The 24,177-nt window shown below is 34.8% G+C and overlaps 1 protein-coding gene and 1 pseudogene across 1 annotated transcript; both read right to left on the reverse strand.

Annotated features, from left to right (window-relative positions):
* Window positions 1-281: 281 nt before the first annotated feature.
* On the reverse strand, window positions 282-5,363 carry LOC113350498 (annotated as a pseudogene).
* A 3,086-nt stretch (window positions 5,364-8,449) lies between these two features.
* LOC113352843 (very-long-chain 3-oxoacyl-CoA reductase-like protein At1g24470) lies at window positions 8,450-21,568 on the reverse strand. Its single transcript, XM_026596608.1, has 5 exons — window positions 21,462-21,568; window positions 20,904-21,044; window positions 9,486-10,316; window positions 9,098-9,167; window positions 8,450-8,805 (listed from the first exon to the last, which is right to left on the reverse strand). Exons 1-5 carry the CDS (start codon window positions 21,566-21,568, stop codon window positions 8,551-8,553), a joined length of 1,404 nt encoding a protein of 467 aa, XP_026452393.1. The 3' UTR covers window positions 8,450-8,550.
* Between the last annotated feature and the right edge of the window lie 2,609 nt (window positions 21,569-24,177).

The raw sequence follows: 24,177 nt of genomic DNA on the forward strand, positions 1-24,177 counted from the left end.
AAATCTTATATCAACGACTGATTTTAACGGTCAAAACTTTATGATTGTCTTCAATCAGTCATAGATATAAATCTTAATATAAAAAAAAAAAAGATACAGATTGGTTGTCTATCCTGACTGAATCTGACAAAATTTGAAATCAAATAAAAATGAAACCCAAATGAGAATCAAATGAAAACCAAATTCAAATGAGAATCGAATGGAACTCAAATTAGAATTCAAATGAAACTCAAATGAGAATCAAATGAAAACCAAATTTAAATCAAATAAAAATGAGAATCAAATTAAACTTGCACACAAATAATCATTCAATTTAACATTCATTGATTCATTGGTTTCAAATTACACAAAGGATTAAAATTTGTAGTTCTGACCAGTGTAATCTGTAGTTCTAGGATTCGATTACAAAACGATGAACTAAAAAACTATTGATTAAACAACAAAATTATAAACTCCGATGATGATGAAGAACTTATTCCTACTTCATAATGGTGTACCTGCACAGAAAAATCCATCAGCTGATTAATGTGGGGAGGTCACAATACTCGAGAAAATGCTTATAAAAAAATAGAAACACAAGAAAGGCGATGCATCAATATCATCAAGCTCTACTTATAGATAGGTATTATAAATATACAACACCTTATGCTTCATAACCTCCATTGTATTTGTACATATTGCACCATGCCACTGGTTTGGATCCGCATGCTGCTGAACCACCCACCGGATGAATCCTAAATTAAGGCAGATTAGTTTGTTACCATGCGTACAACACTTCAATAGAGAAATATTTAAGAAGAAGGGACATAAATCATCTTTCATTATCATCCCTAAGCTAAAACTGCATTTTACGTGCCATGTATAGTGGTTTAGGGCATCGGAAATTACTACCCTGCTATTGGAAAAGAGTTAGACAGTCCCCTATGGTTCGAGTAATCAGGGAATGGGAAACCCCAATGGAGAACTGACGAAGAATATCAGTTTCACGATAGACATATGGTTTAACAGAGAAGATTGCAAGGATATGATACAGTTGAGAAAGCAGAGATGTAGAAACTACACAGAAGTATGAATTAGTCAGACTGGTACCTTTGTTCGGATTGTTCTGCTACCTTGATGAGGAAATATATTCAAGTACTTATCGAAAATCTCTCGGGAATCTTTCCCCTTTAAAAAAAGTAGAATTACCATTTATCAGTATTTAGTACATTAACGAGTGATAATATATTCAACTGATGGCACAAGAGCCTCTTAACATATCTATATGTTAAGCATTAGGGATTTTCAATTGGTTTAACATCCTTCAGGGTAAGAGGTAAGTGTCGTAAGATAATTGATTCTGTAAACCCACTTCTAGCATGCACCAACTAGTTTCATCGTCATACATATGGTAGGGAAACTAAAATGGTCTTATATGGTGAAAGAGTTACAAGGATAAGAAAACCATTGTCTTATGGAAAGGTTAAGTACCTTTAAGTTGACGTATTCTTCAATGCACTCTTCTAAACCAGCAAGATCACCGAAAGAAATTAATAAGTGCCTGTGGAACAAAATTGCACTCAGTCAGCATAAAATATAATTAGATCAACATTTTCTCTTTTCAGGTGAATAATATGCAAAAACAGTAAAAGAAGATTGACCATTTTTAGTTTACCCACCAGCTCAGTTAAATTTTAATAAGCACAACAGATACACAAACAATACCTGAATGTAGGTATAGTCATCTCTGATGAGCTAAGAACAACACCGTGCTCAGAAGGTCCAAGCTTATTATCATATCCAAAATGGGGAAGTAATTGAGGGTTAATATATCAACAGTCGTGGCTTAACAACTACAAAAACAGAAGAACAAGTACCTCAAAAGGGCAATATTTAAAAACAAAATTGATATTTGGCGCGTATCGGACTTTATACCCCCAATATGATCCTTCTTTTCTGGGAGTGGAAGATGGCACAACCTTGCGCAAAGAATCTAGGCAGATAGAAAGAAGAAGTTTTACACAAAAGTGGCTTAATATAGAGTGGCCTAAAACAACTTACAGAAACTTTGGAGCCAAAAAGATAAATCACAATACACAATTAGCGAGTCACACTCATATTCCAAGTTCAAATTAAAAGATTAAGCTGAAGCAAGTGATGCTAACAAACATATCAAGTATGGACTAAATTTGCAATATGAAAAACGAATGAGAAGAACTAAGTACTGCCGGACACATCAGAATTGTCCCATGCAGACTAATCACACTCGTCCATAAAATAATTGAAAAGCAACTCTAACTAGGCACCATACATCAAAAAGAAACATTAAGAGTTTACATGTTTCCAGGCAGTGATCAGTTCCCATTTCTACGGTCACACGAATTCCAGGCTCAAGATTCTGGTCAACTACAACATTCTGCACAATTTGGCAAATCAACAATCAACTGGAAACCAATCATACTTCGTAAAAAAGTATCTTATGTGGTTTCTTGCTCATAACAGATGCAGTTGATTAAGAAAACCAAGAAGAAATCTCATTTAAGAAAGATTGAAAATATCAATAACAGGGAGATTTTATTGTCCACATTCTGCAATTCTTTCTTTTGGCTTTCATGCTAAAAGAGAAAATGTCATCCTCAGGGAAAAGAAGATGCATCAAATAGAAACATTGGCATATAAAGTCAATAAAAATGACAATAACTCTTAGCTAAAACTGTTTCAAGAGGTGATTGAGAACCATACCTTCATTAAACCAACATCGACTTGTGTACCGGTGTTATTCAAACCTCTTTCTTTCTGTGTAACACCTGCAAAGGCATTACAAGGTCAACTATTAATTCCATACATAAGAATGTTTTCAGTTTTCACAATGAAAATAAAAATATACAAAATTAACCTTCCCAATGTGGACCCATTCATGCTTACGCAAATGATGAGGAGCATCAAGGGGTGGTAACAAACCCTACGAAAAAATGCAAGCAGATTCTGTAAATTCATAACATAAGCAATGACATAAATTTATACATGTCTAATACATACATTATAGCAAATTTTTGAAGGACGAAAACATACCACAAATCTAAAGCTTGTATGCATCTGCAAAAACGCACGTCTCAGATACTGAGGTGTCTCTAAATACTTCAATATTCTTATAAGAAACTGTGTACCGCTCTCATTACCATCGGCATCTTCTTTTATTTCTAATCTCAAATCATAAGCTGAACCATTATTATTGTCAAATATCACCACCTGTTTACACAAAACAAAATCCCTCTCATAAGCAAAATTCACTTAACTCTTCTGTCTCTGAGTTTCTTAATAAACCCATAATTCCTATTTCCTTAACCCTTCTATCCATTTTCCCTTGAAGACGAATCCCTGGCTGTAACAATAAACAAAACCACATACGATACAATATTTAAATAATCTTTGTTTTTTCTGATAAATTTTCAGATTTAAGAACTACAAAAAAAATAATTAAAAATTAACATTACGAAAAAAAACGAAAACCTAATTGGAATATAGCACTAACCACATCGACTCTGAAAATTATAGCTACACGAGCTATTTGACCAGGTGAAAGCAAACACTTCAGGATGTAACCATCATGTGCTTGTAGTTTATGAAGCGGCTCAAAATTTGTCATAGTCTGCATCATAATACAAATGCTTAAGATTAATAAAAAAAGGCTCAGACTCTTATCAAAATAGTACAAGCCTTTTTTTTAATAAAATTAAGAACATATATTGTTACAGAACTGGTACGAAACCTGAGTCCCACGCTGCAAGCGCCAAACATAACAAGTTCCATTATTGTTTGCAGCAACAACTAAGCTTCCATCCCAAATTACTATGAGAGATCGTACGGACGTATCCACCTCTAGCACCTGAATTATACTGTAAACTTGATAAAAGGTTCTAATGTCTACAATTATTTCTGATCATAAGGTAACAGAACTGTTACTGGAAACCAAAAATGTTCAACATAGGCATAGCAATAAAATATTCAGTACATACCAACTCACAACTGCATGAATTTGCTGTCAAATCCCAAACACGAATATTTGCATTTCTACCAATGATGCATTTCCAACAATTACAAACTAAGGCTTAACAAAATCAATTACAAAATCAATTTGAGCATCACCCCCAGAATATGACCACATAGTACAACTCCATTTGAGCAACAAATCCAAAGTTTAACTACAAAAATCACATGCATGGGTCATTCACTCAGGCTAACACAACATACAGTCACTCATTTTGAAACCCCACACTAAAATCCTCTTCAAACACTAATAATTCTTAATCAAAATCAAATCAAATCAAATCCTCTAATTCGGTCAAAATTGTACATCAATTAATCAAGAAAAAAAAACCCTAACCAGAAAACCCCCTCAAATCAACCCTGATTTACTAGCCAAAATAACTCAAAATTAACAAAAATGGAATATAGATATAGATAGAAGGAGAAGAAATATCTTCACCAGGATTGCACTGCGTGAAAAATTCTTCCACATCTACAACCACACAAAACACAAACGGAAACGAATTAGAACCAAACCTCATAAACCCTAAAATTAAAAAAAAGAAAAAAAAAAAAAATTAAATAAAAAATTGAAGATAAACTGAATATATATTAAGCAAAAACAAGAGCTTTAATCTTTAATCAGGGGATTCAAAGTCATCAACCTCCATAATCTCATCATCTGCAGCAGGAACTATTCTTCGATCTCCATTTTTGAAATTCGACAAAGACCCTTTCGAATCTGATTTAACAAGAGCAAATTATTTCAATTCAAGAACAAATAACGTAAAACATTCTAATTCATCCAAACAATCGATCCCTAAAAATTGTAAAATCAAAACCCTAACCCCCAAATTAAAATACAAGAGTAAACCCATATAAAAATTTACCATGTATCATATTCCTTGCGAATCTCTAGTCAACACCAACACTGTGAGAATCACTGGTCTAAGATTGTTCAGATTCAACCCCATGTATTCTTCTACTTACTGATTAACCACCTTCATTGTTAAGAATACCAAAGATATCGGTCCCAAAGATTCTCAACAGAGTCGGTCGTCTGACCTAGTTATTAGCCAAAGTCTCTAGCCTATGTTTACGGCATGATAAGTCTTTTAAGTTTGGTACTGAAACAAATCTGTGACAATATTTGAATATCTTTGAGTATAAATAAATCATCAATCTCCACTGCTTAAGTGTGGAAGTTATTCTACCAAATATCATATTCTAAGTTGGTATCAGGAGGGTTCAATCCCTCTCTCTTCCGCTGTGTTAACAAATATAGGTGTTTGTTTTCACCCATATCTCCAGTTCCATCACCTACTTTACTCACATCATCCATCCATTTTACCTACAACACAAATTTCTATCATTAGATCATAACCATTCACCACCACCATTAACATCGTTTGCTGCTAAGAAAGCTTGTTTGAATGTCTCTGCTAGTAGCAAGGCAACTTGACAGAGTCTTTTGTTTGATGTATCAACACTTTAGATCTGGTACTAAAAACATTCTTAAGAACTAGTTCTAAACAAATTTCAATATCTTTCAACAACCAGTTCTAAACAAATCATTACCATTACCAATTATATCTGTTAACCAACACATATCAATACTACCAATTGAAGAGGTATTTCGACTATCTCACACTACCATTTGAAGAGGTATTTTGACTATCTCACACTATGAATATGAACAGGAACACCAATTTTCTCATACAAAAGGGATATCTTCACCACGGTTCCAGTACACTAGAAGCAAGTTGCACATTCGCCAGCTCCAGTACAACTTAAGGGGGAATGTTAAGAATACCAAAGATATCGGTCCCAAAGACTCTCAACAGAGTCAGTCGTCTGACCTAGTTATTAGACAAAGTCTCTAGCCTATGTTTACGGCATGATAAGTCTTTTAAGTTTGTTAAACTCTGAAACAAATCTGTAACAATTTTTGAATATCTTTAAGTATTAATAAATCATCAATATCCACTTCTTAAGTGTGGAAGTTATTCTACCAAATATCATGTTCTATGTTTCACTTCTATTTATAGTAACACAGAAAATCAAATTCTGGTATTCTAGTAGACATGATTATCAAACCCTAAGAGAGATGAGTTAGAGAAGGATTTGAGGTGCGGCTGTGAGAGGGTGAAAGAGAACTGAGTTTCGTTCTCTTTAGATATGAAAGAGATAAGAAATTGAAAGAGATACGTACGAGGTGGTCAAAAGAAGAAATAAGGTTAGCTTAATCTAGTCGTTCACTGCAGTTCGGCTAATCGTGACCATCAAAATGGTGGGGCCCAGGGAAATCCTAACAATAGGAAAAACTAGGATCATCGGTCACAATGTGGGTCAAAGCACGAGAAATAAAATAATAATAAAAAAACTTATACAACGACTGTTTTTAACGCTCCCAGATGTGCTCCACATTTTTATTAAATATAGGACCGTTTTGACCGATCCATGGTCAATTGACCGCCATTGAGGGTCGGGGGAGTGGGTCAACAAACCCCATTTTCCACTAGTGCCTCACGTGCTTTTTTATTGTTTGTTTTCTCTATTATTTATTTTCTCTTTACTAATTTCTCTCTTCTTAACATTAATAAATAAAAAAACTTTAAAATAAAATATCTCTTAAAAAATAAGTCGAAAATTAATAAATTTTTTATATATTCGGAAAGGTCTCGTCGAGATTTACACAACGAGTACCCATTATACTATGTTCCGAAATTTTAACTTTTTCGGTATAATACACTACAAGAAAATCTAGCTATTGCTGCACCATATATTGTCGCACCTTCAATATAGGTGATGCAAAAACAAATTTCTAACCACAGTAATTTTCAGCTGCAGCTAAAAGTTATCTTTTAGTGCTGTAAAATGAAATTTTTGCCACACAACTGTGGCATTAATATGAAAAGAGTGTGGCAAAAAATTATAATCTCTTGCAGCAACAATGAAGATTGGGTGCAGCAATAGACTTTTTGCTACATAGGTTATCGCGACACTAGTAATGGTTTATGCCATAACCGTTGGGTGCTGCAATATATTAAGTTTCTTGTAGTGATAGTAGTTCATATCCGAAAATGAACACTGTTTTAGAACATGGTAGTTCATTCTATTTCTAGCGGTTCATTTCGTAGAATGAACTCGTATATGCTAGCAATTTGTTTTGTAGAATGCACTCATAAAAGTAGCTCATTATTAAGAACGAAGTCGCAATAATAGTTCATTATTATAGTTCATATTGTAGAATGAACTCGTGATAGATGTCTTATTATCGAATGAACTCATAATGGTTGTTCATATTATATGATTGATAATACATGTTGTAAAATGAACTCGTAATAATAATCGAGTATGGTAGATCATATTGTAGAATGAACTCGTAATAGGTGTTCATTATAGTAGTTTATATTATAAAATGAACTCGTAAATGGTAGTTCATATTGTAGAATGAACTTGTGATAGGTGTTCATATTGTAAAAATGAACTCCTAATTGGATTTCGTATGGTAGAATGAACGCGTAATAGTAGTTCATTATACCAGTTCATTTTGTAGAATGAACTCATATGTTACTTAATCATGACAGTTTATTCCATAGAATGAAGTATGGTAGTTCATTAAAGTAATTCTTTTTGTATAATGAACTCGTATAATGGTTCATTTTAAGTTATTTATTAGCTTAAGAGCTTAAGGATAAGGTAAAAATAAAAATCTCTGAAATATAGCAACAATGGTACTCGTTGGAAAGCTCTCGTTGAGGGCTTTCCAAATATATAAAATTTATCATTTTTGGACATGTGGTTCAAAAGATATTTCAACTTTAAATGTTTATTCATTTATTTTTGTTAAGAGAAAGAAAAAAAGAAAAAGGGACATTTCTGCCACAATTAAAAGATTACAACATCATCAGCGACGTCATTCCGTGTGGGTATTGTCTATTCTAGGAACAAACAGTAATATTTAGGACCAAACAATTATATACTCCCTCCGTCCCTAATAAGATGACCTAGTTGTAGTTTGCACAAATTTTAAGGCAAGGAGGAAAGTGGAGTATATTTAACTATTTTTTACAATTATACCCTTATGGACAATAATTAGTAAAATTTAAAAACGATTTATCTCTTAAACTATACCACGGTTTTTTATAAACTTTATACCGTTGAAAAGCATTTTAAAACACCTACGCAACGAATATAAACATGACTATCAAATTATACATATTTCTTATAGAAAAAATAATCAATTAAAAGGATAGTTTTAGAAATATCCCTTGATTAGTGAAATAGGTCATCTATTTATGGGACAAAGTTTAAAACCAAGTAGGTCATCTTATTAGGGACAGAGAGAGTATATTTAGAAAAAAAAAGACCAGACACCTAGTTGACTTGGTCAACAAGACCAAAGTAACTCAATTATACTTTTTCTAGGACGGTATGGTAGTTTCTACTAAAAATAAGTATTCCTCAAATCTTGTGTTCATATTGTAAAAACTGTTACATTATCTCTTACACGTAAATGTCTGAGAAAAAAATAATCCGACTTCAAAGACGCTCGGTTGCACACATCCTATGAAGACCGATAGAGAGGCGCCAGGCATCGAGTAAAAACTCTGGGATAAAGTAATATGCAAAGAACCATTGAATAGAATGGGTCCAATAAGGAGTGCATCTTGGTTCTCCATGTCCAATCCTCCGCACTGCTGATCGAACATAAGCATCTGGTGAAGGTACAAACAGAGAAGATTTCTCTATGGATGCAACTTTCGACACCATTTTGGTTGCAACATAGAGCGGTACCTGTCATGGCAACTCATAATTGATCAATATATGTTTCTAATCTGTACCCAATAACACCGTAAATCCCTACACATATTTCACTTTTTAGGAGAGGTCAACATACACTGTACCACCCGTACTAGCACAGAATTGAGGTGCAATTCAACAGTGATCGATCAGCATCAAAGACAATCAAGTATGCAACTATAATTATAGTTGTAGACAACCAACCATATATGCGGACCAATAAATTATCAGGGACCATCTTATGAATCTGTAATACTGTTTGCTCATGTATGTAGTTGAAGGATACCTGGCATTGGACATCGATTCCCTGATCCTTGTATTCCACGTGTATGCTTCGCGACCATTGATCAACATACCTGATTGATTATTAAGATCACAAGAATAAGAACATTATCAACAGTACTCGTAAACCATTTAATTGACAACTGCCTACCAGGACCACCAGGTACAAGTAATGATAAGTGTAGCTAGTTAGTTGGCTCCTAATAACCATGCACATGCTGCATGCACCGCGTGTCAATCTTATGCCTTCATCTACCCCGGTCATCCACCGTGCATTGAATGCTCTCCGACGATATTCTTATACGGACACTAACGGGAAACGAATCACTAGCTCAATTCATCCCTTATGGCCAGAATCAAATAATAAGAGCAAAAATAAGTACAGAACTTACGCTTTTGAAGCAGCATAAATAGCGAACAAGGGATGTGAAGGTACAACAATGGAAGCACCAGAACCAATATTGACAACTGCACCTTTCTTTCTCTTCAGCATACCCGGTAGAACCGCCATTGTAACCCTGGTAGTAGCTTCTATATTTACTCTTATTATGTTCATCCATATTTCTTCATCTACTGCATGGAAGAATTTAGCACTAGGATACGTTATACCCACATTATTTATCAACACGCCCACGTCTACACCGCCAATCTCTTCCTCTATGTTCCGAATTCCAACCGTAAGATCACTCGATGAGAAGTCGACTACGACAATCTTGATCTGGATGTTTGGATATTCGGATTGAACTGCTCTAGTGACATTTTGTAGCTTGTGTATGTTTCGACCAACTAAGATCAAGTTGAGACCCTTTCGAGCTAATTCAAAGGCGAAAGATTTTCCGATACCTTCAGTTGGTGCTGTGATGAGTGCCCATGAACCAAACTTCTTCAAATTCTTGGCTGGTCTGAGGAGAGTAATGAACAACCATCTCAAAACAGATATGGTGTGCTTGAAAAGAAAAAGAAGGCCTAGAAATGAAAGAAGAAGAATCCATATGGGTTTGGTTTTCAGTTCATCCATGTATTTGGATCCTCTTATCTCAGTTTCTTCTTCCTCTATCGATCTAGTTTTGTAGCTAGATCTCACTTTAAGAAACCATGAAGAGCGTGACGCTTTAATAATGGTAGGGTTGCATGATCGTATACGATGACTAATTTTCCTCACATGTACGCTAGCTAGCCAACTACTTATTCTTCCACAGCAACAACGAAGATTCACATTATTTCTAAACAAGTGTGTCCTTTGAAACTGCAAGGTGCATTAAGAAGTACTCCCTCCGTCCTAAATTAAGAGTCCGCTTTGACTAAATCAAGATATTAAGGAAATCATATAAATTGTCATGACTAGTCCTTGACCAAGCCTATTTAATATTATATTATTACCAAAACTAAATTATTAGTGTTAAAATAAGTACGTAGAAGTTTATTAGAAATTTTATAATTATTCACAAATGTTTTATTTAAAAAAGGAATGACAACTAATACAAAGATATTTAGTAAGTTTTTTTTTCTTAAACATGGTAACATTATTTAAGATTTGGATATTAAAAATGATTTTATGAATATAAAAATAAATGATATATTTGATAGTTTAAGGGAAAAGTATGTCTATAAACAGAGATATAATTGGACATATAAAATTGGACATACCAAAGTAAAATTAGGATAGATAAAAAGGTACAGAGGGAGTAATTTACAACCTCAAACGTGGAACTTTCTTTGGTGGGGTCCGGGGAGGAGTATCAAACCCCAACCCGCAAGTTGAAGAAGGATTACAAATATCAAACTGCAATAGCTGTAGGAAATTTTAGGTTCTGGCCCAAAAAGAATATATCTTAGAGAAAATTAGGCGCAGTCCTAAAAAAAATAATATTCTTATTGTCAGGCTAACAATTAATTTTAGGTACTGTGACACTCATAATTATTTCTGTGACACCCATAATTATATGAAATTATTAAAAATGTCTGCATGACGGATTATGCATCCGCATGACGAGTTATGTATCATCAGGGATATAATTGGCAACACAACTTGGATATAACATATCTAAAAATCCACACCTTGGAATTTTACAAATTTTATATTGTCGGAAATCTTTTTAAGAGAGCTACACAACGAGTACAAACAACAATATCAATTTTTTGTTTTTCACGAAAAAATCTGAGGTGGTCATCATTTTAGGTAAAAATTTCGAACACTGACTACATAACCATTATGCAGCCACCAAAAAAGATGCATAACACATTCTGCAGGCACATAACGAATTATGCAACCATTTTCTCGACTGCATAACAAATTATGCATTTGCATAACAAATTATGCATCTATAACAAGTTATGTAACCATTGTTTTGGTTGATTTTAGTGCGTACATAAAAAATTGATGCATAATGCAGTATGCATCCATATTTACGGATGTATATCAGGTTGTTTATCTATTTTCTCGATGCATAATGCATTATGCAGTCACATTTTCGGATGCATAACATGTTATGCATCCATTTTCACAACTGCATAACATGTTATGTAGATATTATTGTAGGTGCATGACAAGTTATGCAACCTTATTTTTTGTTGGTTTCAATACTAAAAAAAAAGTAGTTGCATAACGTGTTATGCAACCGTTTTCTAGACTGCATAACAAGTTATGCAAAAAAAAAAAAACTGCAGAACATGTTATGCAACCAATTTCGAGAATGCATAACAAGTTATGCAACAAATTTGTAGATGCATAACCTGTTATGCATCACTATTCACACCTCCATTTTCTTTTAAATGCACGTCACACGCACACCAAACCCATCCGCATTTCCATCTCCTTTTCCTTGCCACTTCAGCATCCTTTAACTCTAATCAGCTGTTGTAAAGCACTTCCACCTATAGATGCATCCATTTGTAGTATCTCAGCTCAATCCCTGCAGCTGCATCTCCCTGTATTCTTCTATTGCAGCTTTACCAGCACTAACTCAATCTTCTATTCTATTGCATCTACCACTGCAACAACCATTCTGCATCCACCATTCACCACTTCCATCTCCAGTACTACCACCACAGCCAACTCCTGAAAATCAGTTTATTTAACCATTATCCTCCAGGCCAATGACATAACCAATTTCATCTCAATCACCATTAACTCCATGAATTGCACTTTAGAAAACCCATTCTTACCAATTGCTTATGCCTTGCAACAGTAGCAACACCACCAGATTTAAGCCCTCACAGTATTTCATCACTTCCTCCAGCTCAAACCATTATTGCACCACTATCTGAGTGATTCAGATCTTGCAACTTCAGTTGTAACTCTGCAACCCCACTGCAGCTTCAACTCTACTTAAACTGCAAATACCACCAACACCAATTACTACTTCTTTCTCAGCTCATCAGGACTTCATCCATCAACCCAACAGCATCACCAGTTTCAGCTCAAGCAATTTGTAGCTGCAGACAATCACCAGTACCTCCTTTAGCTCCTGCTACCACTAATTCAAACATCTTCCCTCTTTACACAACACCAACACAAGCTAACATTCATCACAACCTGCAATTTTATTTCAAGAACAAACCCATTCCTTCAATGTCACCATTTCAACCTCCACCAGACTCTCAGTAATACACGAAAATCAATCTTCATATCACCAACTGCATCTGTAAATTACCAGCACAACTGGAACTGCAACAAAGCCTCACCTTCAGTTCTTCATCTTCTTCTCAATCTAACCATCAGAGCAATGGTCTCACAACTCCTTGCTCATCTCAGATTCATCTGTAATTACACTTCAGGCACCAGACACAGTCAAACCCATCTCAAACCGAACCCTAGTTCATCTTCTCAATAACAATACCACCAACCCTTGAGCTCATACTATGAATACTTGGGTTTAAATCTCAATTCGAATATCATTCCAAAACCCATTCTTCCACTAAATTCATCTCGGTTCATCAACAGCTGCCACACCTTCGATTCCAACAACATCATCTCTTCATTTCAACAGCAAACCCCCATCATTCCCATGAACATCAGCGAAAACCCTAATCTTCCCTGATTCTTTATGGCAGAAAACCCAATTTCTTCTTCATCCGTTTCCAATCATTCACCACTACAAACCCATTCTAAAAATCGTTTGATTTATCCACCTGAACCGTCTTTTAGAAATCATTTGCAATGGAATTACACTCCAATCGAAAATTAAGATCTAAAGCCTAATCGAAAGTTTCGATTCAAAACCAAAATCTAAAAACAAAATCGAACTTGGAGACAACAAAATAAACAAGAGTTGATAAAGAGTTGAAATTGATAGAACTTGGAGAGAACAAAATAAACAACTTCTTCTATTCTCTAGCCTCTCTCGTAACTTTCTCTATTTCTAATTAAAAAAAATGGGTCTCCTAATAATTTTTTCTGAATAAATGGGTGCGTCCCTGAACTTTTGGGACGGTGGGTTTGACAGTAGGAAAAATCCAAGAAATTGGTATCGTAGTAGTTTTCACTATATCTTAATTGTCAGGCCCATTGGAGGAAAAATTTTGGTCTCGCCGCCAAAATTGTTTTAAATTATAACGAACGGAAGAGACATGCTTAAACAACTAAACACAATTTCACAGCTTGGATTCCTAAATCCAACTCTACTAAGTCCCCATTTGAATTAGACTAATTTGTTTGTGCCATGTTGCTTATAAGGTTATTTTAAAAAGTGGCCTTTAAGACTGAAGCCTCTCCTAAATAGGATCATCTCTTCCGACCAGACTGCTTTACTGTCAGGAAGGGTGACTACTGATAATATATTGATAGCTCATGAATTGGTTGACTCAATTAGAAAATGTAAAGCTATTAAAGGATATATGGCTCTCAAGCTTGATATGAATAAAGCATTTGATAAGATAGAATGAGATTTTTTGTTGAATATTCTTAGGAAACTAGGCTTTTATAAGGATTGGTGTACAATGGTTTCTCAATGTATCTCCATTATTTCCTCTTTTGTTCTCTTGAGTGGAAGTCCGGGTGAAATATATATAAACCTTAGAGAGGTTTGAGACAAGGGGACCCCTTGTCCCCTTATCTTTTTATTATATGCATGGATGCGTTCTCTAAAGCCCTAGCTAAAGCTGAAAACAATAGTCAAATACAAGGCATGGAAGTGCATAAAGATAGTTCTTCTGTTTTTCATGTCTTTTATGCAGATGATTGTCTTATTTTTTCTATGTCCACGTAGAGCAATTCATCATACATTCTGGTCAGTCATTCAATTTTGACAAATTAGGTATGTCATTCAGTCCTAAAGTGGATAATAGAGTTAAGAATGAGATCTCTAATATACTTGGAATTAAGAGAATGGGTCTTAATGACAAGTATGTTGGTGTGCCTCTTCTACTTCAACATAACAAATGAATTTATTCACTCATGATCTCATTGATATATACAATTCCAGACTTTCTCCTCAGAATTCTAGATTTTTAAACCAACCTGACAGAAATGTTCTCACTGAATCCACTTTTAGTTCCTAGCATCTCACCAAATATTTGTTTTCCCTTTCCTTAAGGAGCTATCTAGCAAGTTAGACTCCATCCATATGAATTTTTGGTGGAATAAAGCAAGTACAGATAGAGGCATATATATTTGAAACAATGGAAAATCGTAGCTCAACGTATAGCTTTTGGGGGGCTTAAATACAAAACAAACTGCAATTCAAAATAAGGATCTCTTAGATAAATTAGCTTGGAGAATGATTCCTTGTGCTCTAGGATTTTGAAATACAAGTACTTTAGAGATGGATACTGATAGACACATTTTTGTGTCTAATTTGTCTCGATTTTATATATTGATAGTTCTCATTCTTGTATTTATTTTGGTATTTTATCTCTTTGTAGGTGTTTTTGGAGAAATAAGCTTTTGCGGAGAAATTGGCTCAAAACGTGGCATTTGAACCTCCGTAGCAGACGTACCAGTGACATCCCAGAAATACCCCGGAGGAACCCCGAGAAAAGTGTTGAAAACATCCCAGAAAAATTACTAAACGCACCCAAGGGGCAAGTGTTATTCGAACTCTCACTATGGATAAGGGGTAACCCATTTCGGGCATGTGCTAAAGGGACACCGGAACTGGATAAGGGGGAGGTCACCTTCACCTTTTGAATTTTGAAATTGGCGGGAAAGTGTTCATCATATCTGTTGAATTTTGGGAGAAGATTTGATCGAGTTCTAAGGCAGTTCAATCGCTGAAACTTGGTGGGTATATTCCTTGGACCCAAACAGGCCTAGTATGATCATTTTTTTGTACCCAAATTGGCTGGAAATCGAGTTTTAATCAAAACAAGAAAAATAGGGATTCACGGGTTATGTTGATTGGAGGAAGAGATTACGTGAGGTATTAGAAGTGTACCAATGGCTAGGATGATTCCTTGGACATCATAGAAAAGTTCTAAACACATCAGGACACAAATGAAACCGCGAGAATACAGGAAAAATCCATTATCCGTAACTTGGCAGAAAAGAATAATCCGAGATATACTCGGATTCGATTAGGTTTTTGTGTATAAGGAGTTGCTACGAGTCCCAGAAGGAGGATCGGGAGTTTTGGGAGAATTTGGACGAGTTTCAGAGAGCTTTAGAGCACCACAGAGCTCTAGAGATCGAGTTGCAGGGAGTCCGCTGCTGCTGCTGCTGAAGAACAGCGTCTCAAATTCGCAACGGTGTTACATTCAAACCCTCTGTAACAGTCAGTCCATTGTAAAAGCTCCTTTGTAACGTCAATATAACGTTTTAAACAGTCTGTGTTACTACTTTTCAATCTTTTAATCATCTTTTGAGCTTTAAATACATATTTTGAGACCATGATTAATACGAGGAGCTAAACCCCAACACTGGGATAATGGAGGAAGCCTTTTTTCATCACTGTGGTGATTCTATTAATTCTTTATATGACTTTTTGCATTGATTTGAATTGAATTGTGATTTTTAGTTGATTAGTTTTGATTTTGTTTGATGTCGCATGCTTAGTCTAAGTACTTTTGATGCATCATGCTTGTGATTTACATCTAATGCTTTATAAAATCTATCTTGGCAAAGAATAAGAGTCTATAAGTGTTATCTTTTGAGCAATAAATGTCTAGAATTATTATTTGAATCACATGAATGGAATTTGGTGGAATACTGAGTCTCAGTACCTCTCGATACTGTGACAACTTTATTGTATATATTTTATTAAGTATGAAATCGAATCTTACAAGTTCGAGTTTGAACGATACTCTACTTACCACTTTCAAAACTACATCAGATACCCTCTTTATGATGGTAATAACACTTCTGGCTCTTGGATATGGAGGGGCATCTTCCAAGGGCTTGAAATTATAACAAAAAAAATTATTATTGGGAAATTGGAACTGGTGAGAGTTTCCATATCTGGACAGATCTTTGGGTTCATAATAATAATAAAAAAAACTCAAATCTAATTTTGTTTTCGCAGGTTTAAGCAACGTCAGTTAGTTGATTGATCCAGATACCAAAACTTGGAATTATAATTTGTTAGAGCATAGCTCGGTTGAACCCACCAAGCGTTGATATGTCAATTTTGGTTGTCATTTTTTAGTATCAAAACTCATCTAGAGTCGCTTACGCGTTGGTATGTCAAGTTTGATTAAATACTAGAGTCAACTTCGTTTAGGTTAGACTAGAAAGTCTAGGAATGTTGAGACATACAAGTATTACTCCGAAGACATGAAGAATGAGAAAAAATAACGACTACAACGACGACATTATCCTTCCACTTGAGGTTGGTAATATTGACTTGATCTTGTTTCCATTCCTAACGTATCTTTCAAGTCGTGCTATATTGAAAACGTAACATGAGAAGCTGTATACTGTATATTGTATATAATACTCTAGTGGTGAGATTTGGTCATAATAGCATATGATCAAAGTATCAAGAAAAACATACTACGAAGTATAAACACTTATTTTTTGGAACTTCGTAAATACGACATCGACATAATCTATTGTATATATAGTTATTTGATTATATGTGCATTATATAGGTGTGATTTCATTCTAGAAAACTATGTATCTTTACATTAGTTTAAGGAATTAGATGTATGAACTTGTTTTCATCATCGAAATGGAAATCATGATTCGTCTTGTTATTCATTGAATATCTTTTGGATTACCAATGGAAGATGACTATGGTAGAACATATCTTAACTTTTTTGAGACTTGAGGTATAACCGGTCATAGCCTATATAATATAGCTAGCTGTAATCGGTCATGAGCTATATTGGAAATCAAGGTGTAACCTATCACAAGATACATTCGAATGCAAGTAGTAACCGCTCATAAGTTACTTTGGGAACCAAGGCATGACCGGTCACAAGATGAATTGGGAAGATAGTTGTAATCGGTCACAAGCTACTTCATGGACGAAGGTGTAACCGATTACAGACTGTATTAGGAATTATGTTATAACCAGTCACAACATATTTTGGAGTGATGGTTTAATCGGTTCCATGTACAAAACCAATAACCATGTTTCACATATTTCTTCATAGTGTGTGTGAATTAGGGTTTTGGGTTTGTCAAGATGATAAACTTCCAGATGTCGACATATTCGAACATGTACATAACTCTTATCATTTATTGTTCAAAGATATTCCTTGATGCTCAATGAGATCATTGTTCCGAAATATTGAAAAACATTTAATTATGATTTTCATCATATACGTTTTAATTACCAGCAATAAAAGCATATCGTCTGGAAAATATTATTAGTTAATGTGCACTAATAATAAAAGTTTTTTCTATCAAAGTTTTCGGAAATATTGGTTAAAATTAATTGGAAATAGGAAAACCAAATTTCGGTACTTTAATGAATATCTTGAGAATATTTTCGGTTTTGGAATTTCCTTGTTGTCCAAACAATCTTGGTCTATAAATACTTGAGTTTGCATTTCTTGCAAACTATACTAAGAGCCAGGCAAACTTCATTTCTTGTTGTTTCTGGTGGAGCCGTCTATTCAGAGAGGAAAATACCCTAATTAGGCGAAATCTCTTACGACCGCTCGTTTAAAGACTTCCGTGGGATCAATAAGCTCTACGAGTACCATTGGTGGGAAACTAGATAATTGCAGTTTTAATAGTTTTCGAATATTGATTTGATTGACTAGCGGTTGTTTTAACTTTGATTGCATCTAATTTGTTTATTCTTAAGAACCTTCTCTTATGATATAATGCTCACTCAAAACTAGATCAAAGTAGCGACAAGATCTTTAGAACCATCATTGGATCTAAAGACATTTTGTGATAATCCATTGTTACCAGACTCCATTTTGTGTATGATTGATCACAAGAGAATTCAAGTGTTGTTGTGCAGGTTATTGAAGTCAATAGAAGATTTGGAGACGAAGAATAATTCTTATTAGTTTTCATATCTTGTGGATTTAGTGCACAAACCTTGATCGGCTAGGATCCAACTAGAATCGATTTATCTTTGATAGACTTGATTGATTAGTTGCGTGATATCGGCATCTCTCTATAGTTTCTCTTTGAGATTTATATTGTTTGGTTGTGAATCTAGTTTGATTATTTCGGTAATCAAAAGATAGATTGATTTAACCAGACAAACGAGTTTATTAGATTAAACAAAAGGGCCTTTGTCAACAACTCACATATCATCTAGCAAGATTGATTAGAGTGGTTACCAAACAGATTCTTGGAACACGATCCAAAGGACTTTCTGTTCACGTACGTGACTCTAGAAGTCGAAAGTGCGGGGATACCGACGAACTGCTTGATCTCAATATACGAAGTTCGTATTAGATTTCATATAGTGTCTTAATTCTGAGAGTATTCAAAGCTGGACTAGGTCCTGGGGTTTTTCTGCATTTGCGGTTTCCTTGTTAACAAAACCTTGATGTTCTATATACTTTATTATACCGCAATTATATTTGATTTATATAATTTAAAGTAAATTACACTTGTATGTTAATTCCGTAACACTTGATATTGATCCTATAGAGTTTCGATTTAATACCGTACTTATTATCAAGTGCACACTTTGTTGTCGTATCGTTTCCATCTTGTATCCATAGTCAATCACACAAGTGATCTTGTTGTTGTATTGCCTCGATCTCGTATCCATAGAAGATCACATGAAGTGTGAACCAAATCTGTTGTATTCTCTCGACTCTGTTCATAGACGATCACATTCGGTAGACGACTTATAGGTGTATAATTAAAAGATTGTGGTGTATTTGGGTACCCTCGTCTTTTCAATTGGTATCAGAACCGACAACACGAAAAGATCTAAAAATCTGTGTTTGGCGCGATCCAACCTATAAGATTTGAATCTATATCTGATTCAGTTAACGTACCACAAAGATTTGATGGCACAAATTATGCATTATGGAATTATGCTTTGAGATCTTTTCTTCAATCACGCGATTTTAATACTTGGCTATTAATCGAAGAAGGATATGAACGACCTAAAGTGGAATATTCGGAAACTGAGTTTAAACGCTTAGCGTTCTATACTTATGAATAAAGATCTCTTGCCAAACAGAATTCTGATGATTTAAATGTCGTAATACATGCAGTGAGTCAAGATCTTCTACATCATGTCTCATCATTGAAACTTCCAAGGAAGCATGGGATACTTCAGACAGTATTCGAAGCAAATGATTCAGAAAGAGAAGCTCGACTCGAATCTCTCTCTTCTGAATGGGAATTCCTTAGAATGGATGGTAACGATACCTTCGAGGAGTTTAATGCTAAACTTGATGAGATTGTCAATGTTCTTTTCTCACTTGGAAAGACTATATCTTAAAAGGAAATAGTATGCAAGATTCTCAGATTGTTACCATCCAGATACGAGTCTAAGAAACATGGCATAATGGAAAACAATGATCTTTTCATACTTTCTCGAAGCTCTGGTAGAAAAGTTAAAGATCTTTGATAAAGAAATTTTGATGAAAAACAGGAATGTTGGGTTCAATGACTCAAATAATACTAAACAATCTTCGAAAGAAGTAAGTATGATTTGGGCTGAGGAATGTGGTAAAGAGTATAAAACACTTGTTGAAAAAGAGCTTGACTCAACAATTGTACTCCTAACACAACTGATTAAGGATCTTTTATTGAAAAACAAATAGACTCCTCAAATATCATCATTCAGTCTTGAAAAGGATGATGGAAAAATCCAATGTTTCATACAAACCCAAAGATTTGTCTGATATTTTGATTGTAAAGAGGACTGGAAGGAATTCGACCAAAGAGTTCGTTGTACGCCGAGAGTATGTGCGTGAAAATCTGGTATGGCTGCAAACATATCATATATATTATCAGGATATATTCATCAGTAATGGCAACATCAATGAATTTCCTGAGAATAGTATTCCTAATGATCTTCCAGAACTGGATGGCGATGAAGACAGACAGGAAAACAATAGTCACCCTGCTGAACAAACCGAATAGGATGGGTATGATGAACCTCCGGAGTTTCAATACCATAGTTTTCATACAAATGAGTTTGAAGTTGTAGGCACAATTGGAACAACAGTACAAGCAGATCAACAGAGATGCACTAGAAGAGCTTTGGATATCACTTAGCCAGATCAAGTTATTATGGAGATGTCGTTCACAAGTGAAGTCCAAATATCTCTCTGATTATTTCTTAACCAACTTACCATGCTGACATTAACACTTCTAGGCTAATTAATCATTTTTCTTCAACTTTTTTTACTGTTGCTATTGGTTGATGCGCCAGAAAAGATTTAAATTAATATAATAGATAGATAGTCAAAGAGACAGCGACTAATTATGCATGACATACCTTAAGACTTTGGACTCTTTCCTTGACCCAAGTAAAAGTATCACTGCTGCAGCATAATGGTATAATGGTATTATGGCATCAGCATAATAGTATACTGGTATGATATACTGTAGTTCTAAACATTTTGTTCTGTAGCTGACCCTAGAGAAGAGAAGTAAAACCAGAGTTATATTTTAAATATTTTGTTACATACACTTTTTTGGTCTTGAGAATTATTTTTACTATTATGTCTTTTGCAAAGAAGCGAAACCGGATTATGTATGTGAAACCATCAATAAACTATTGCTTATTTCTCTCATTTTGCTGTTCACATGTCTTTTATGATGGTTTTGAATGGAGCATTGCCTCACTGTCTTAGCATGTGCTTCATTTTCTATTACTTGAGATGTCATAATCATTTCGTTAACTGCATACACCGCCATTGAGAAGCCAGTTTCGTTCTGTTTCTGGTTTAGGTGTTATTGGAACCCATTTGATGGGATCCCTTAATTGAAGATTAGAATAGAAGTTCCAAGATGATCCAAATTTTTTTTAAGAGAATTTCAGATACCATTATACCTTTTAACAACATTGTACTGCGGAATTGAGACAACAACTGATTGAGCATTTGACTCTGTCCATGACCCAAGTAAGAAAACTTCACACCATACACCTTTCAACAACATTTTCGTGCAGAATGAAGACTGCATTCCAGTTCTGTTTTACATTTATATGCAACACAACCGTGACTGGTTCCTTAGGTGAAGTCATCGATAAGTTTACAACGACGGGGTATATCACCATGGCGTTCCCAATCTATTTCCCTACGGTGCCGTAGATTTGCGGGAGTCGGGGCTTAGAAAATTCAGTAGTTGTTAGTATTTTCAATACCTAATGAAATACTATGATGGGCGTTTCGCTCGGGACACCAGATTCAGATATTTTGCACTGAATTCACTGAAAAGATGGCGTACATTGTCTTTAGGATATGTTTATGTCACAATAATCCGCAAGATGATGAACTTTCGATTGAAAGAATTCGGAAAATGATCTTATCAGGGGATATTCGGTTAGCTTTTCGTGTTTTGTAGGATCAGAATCTCGCAGTAATAATATTTCAGCGAAATTATCAATAACACAACACAACACAACAACGTCGCAGAATAATCTCAGAAATGATATAATAAACGACATCAGCTAAAATCATGAGAAAGATGTGATGATCCTGCGAAAATTAGAGAGTTTGCGAGATTAACATTTGTAAGGTTGCGAGAATGTCGCAAGCTATATCCGAAAATAAAGGACAGATTAGTTGTCATCCACTATGTATTTCCCTATAAATAGTCGTTCAACTGAGAAGAAGAAGGGGGATCTTTTTGGAGAAAGAAATAAGTAAATAGGAGAGAGAAAGTCTAGAGCAGAGGTTATTCTTGATTCTTTTATCTTTTCTTGTAAGAATATTCAAATATTCATCAATAAAATTAAGATTGAAAATCTAAAAATGAGTTGAGTATTAATGAAATCATATGAGGGGTGTAGTGTAGGATTTCCTGCAACTACATAATGGCACTAGAAACAGGGACGTATTGAAGATTATTCTAGAAAAAATTGAAGATTAATATTGAGATTTGTGAAGATTTAGAGTGATTGATTAAGAATTTTACATAATTTCTTGCAATTTGTTAACATTGAAGAAATGGCTAGAAGAAGAAATACATCCGAGCAACCGACTACTGTTAGAAGAAGCAAGAGAATTGCTGGAGAGAAAGAAGTGAAATGGGAGAATATACTGGAATGAGAAGTAATAGAGAAAATCAAACTCAAACACCAATTCAACAAAAACTAGTACAAGGGAGGAACACATATTATGATAGGGTGAGTATACACACTTGGCAATCAAATTCAGCAGAAGAAGTAGAAGAAGAGCAACAAACCAGAAACCATAGACAGGTAGAGAGAAATCAAGAAGCAGATGAAGGAATAATTCATGGAGATGAGGAAATTGGAGCGTTAGAAACGTTGAGACGAAGAATACATAAAGAAAGAAGAGCTGAGGCAGAAGAACGTGCAAATCCAACAAGGCAAAATCACGAATTGAGGATGGAAAATATAAGACTACAAAATAGAAGATCAAGAAGTATTACAAAATCATATTCAAGATCGAATAGAAGAGAAATGAGGGGAAACTCACCCACAATTAATGCTGGAAACAATATTCAAGAGGAAATATCAAATCCTAATGAAGAATATCGTGAAAATAGAGAAAAAGCTGATGATCGTTACGTTCCACAAAATGAAACTTTTGATGATGGGAAAAATGGTGGTAATCAAGAGAACGGACAACGTCAGGGACGAAATGACCAAGATGGCGAAGGAAATCGAGAGGAATGAAGAAGAATTTTACATGAAAGAGAAACTCAAAGAAATCAACAGACGATTGAAGAAGAAATTGAAAGACATTATGCTGAACAAGCACGTTTAATTTGCGAACGTGAAAGATTGAGAGCGGAAATGGAAGAACAAGAGCTTCAGGAGACAATTCGCCAGAACAATCACGACAATCAAGAAAGAAGGCGTACACAAAACCGGAATAACGGTAATATCATTGAAGAGTATGATAGAGTACAGAGGATAGCTGAAAGACAGCGAATTGAATTGATAAGAAATGAACAAAATTATGGAGGGGAAAATGAGAGACATCATCATATGCGAATTCAAGATAGAGATGAGGAAGAGAATCGCAGAAGAAGACGAGATGAGGATGATGAAGAAGAAATGCAAAATTTCGCGAGAGAAGAAAGACATGAACGCAGAAGAAGAGAGGCGAAATTAAAAATACTAATGGATCAAAATTCAGGTGTAAATAAACAAATCTTGAAAGAATTAGTAGAAATGAGAGGAATGTTAAATAATAGAGGGGAAGTAGGCAGAAGACAATTGGATTAAGCTGTAGAAGAAGCTGCATAAACTCCATTTACAAGGGAAGTACAATTAGGAGGAATACCACGAAATGCAATTTACCCGCATTAACCAGCATTTTTGATGGAACAACTTGTGCAATTCAACACATTAAAGCTTACGTGAGGTGCATGTTGCAATGGGAAAATCATGATGCTGTATTATGCAAATATTTCGCATCCATCTTAACAGGGGAGGCGTTAAAATGGTTTGAAGGTCTACCAAAGAATACAATAACATCCTTCAATCATTTGCAGAATACATTCCTAGGGGCATATATAAGTAATAATTCTTCGCGACCTGGTATAGAAGACGTGTTTGGCTTAAAACAGAGGAT

Source organism: Papaver somniferum, chromosome 2 (assembly GCF_003573695.1).
Source record: "Papaver somniferum cultivar HN1 chromosome 2, ASM357369v1, whole genome shotgun sequence".
In the NCBI taxonomy this organism is placed as follows: domain Eukaryota; kingdom Viridiplantae; phylum Streptophyta; class Magnoliopsida; order Ranunculales; family Papaveraceae; genus Papaver; species Papaver somniferum.

What these genes read in the sequence shown, in the direction of transcription:
- LOC113352843 (XM_026596608.1), bottom strand. Translation starts at nt 21,568, where the DNA reads ATGTTGTTGAAAGGTGTATGGTGTGAAGTTTTCTTACTTGGGTCATGG. An exon ending in CAGTACAATGTTGTTAAAAG is followed by an intron (nt 21,045 to 21,461) that starts GTATAATGGTAT and finishes TCTCTTCTCTAG; the next exon opens with GGTCAGCTACAGAACAAAAT. An exon ending in AAAGAGTCCAAAGTCTTAAG is followed by an intron (nt 10,317 to 20,903) that starts GTATGTCATGCA and finishes ACACTTGTTTAG; the next exon opens with AAATAATGTGAATCTTCGTT.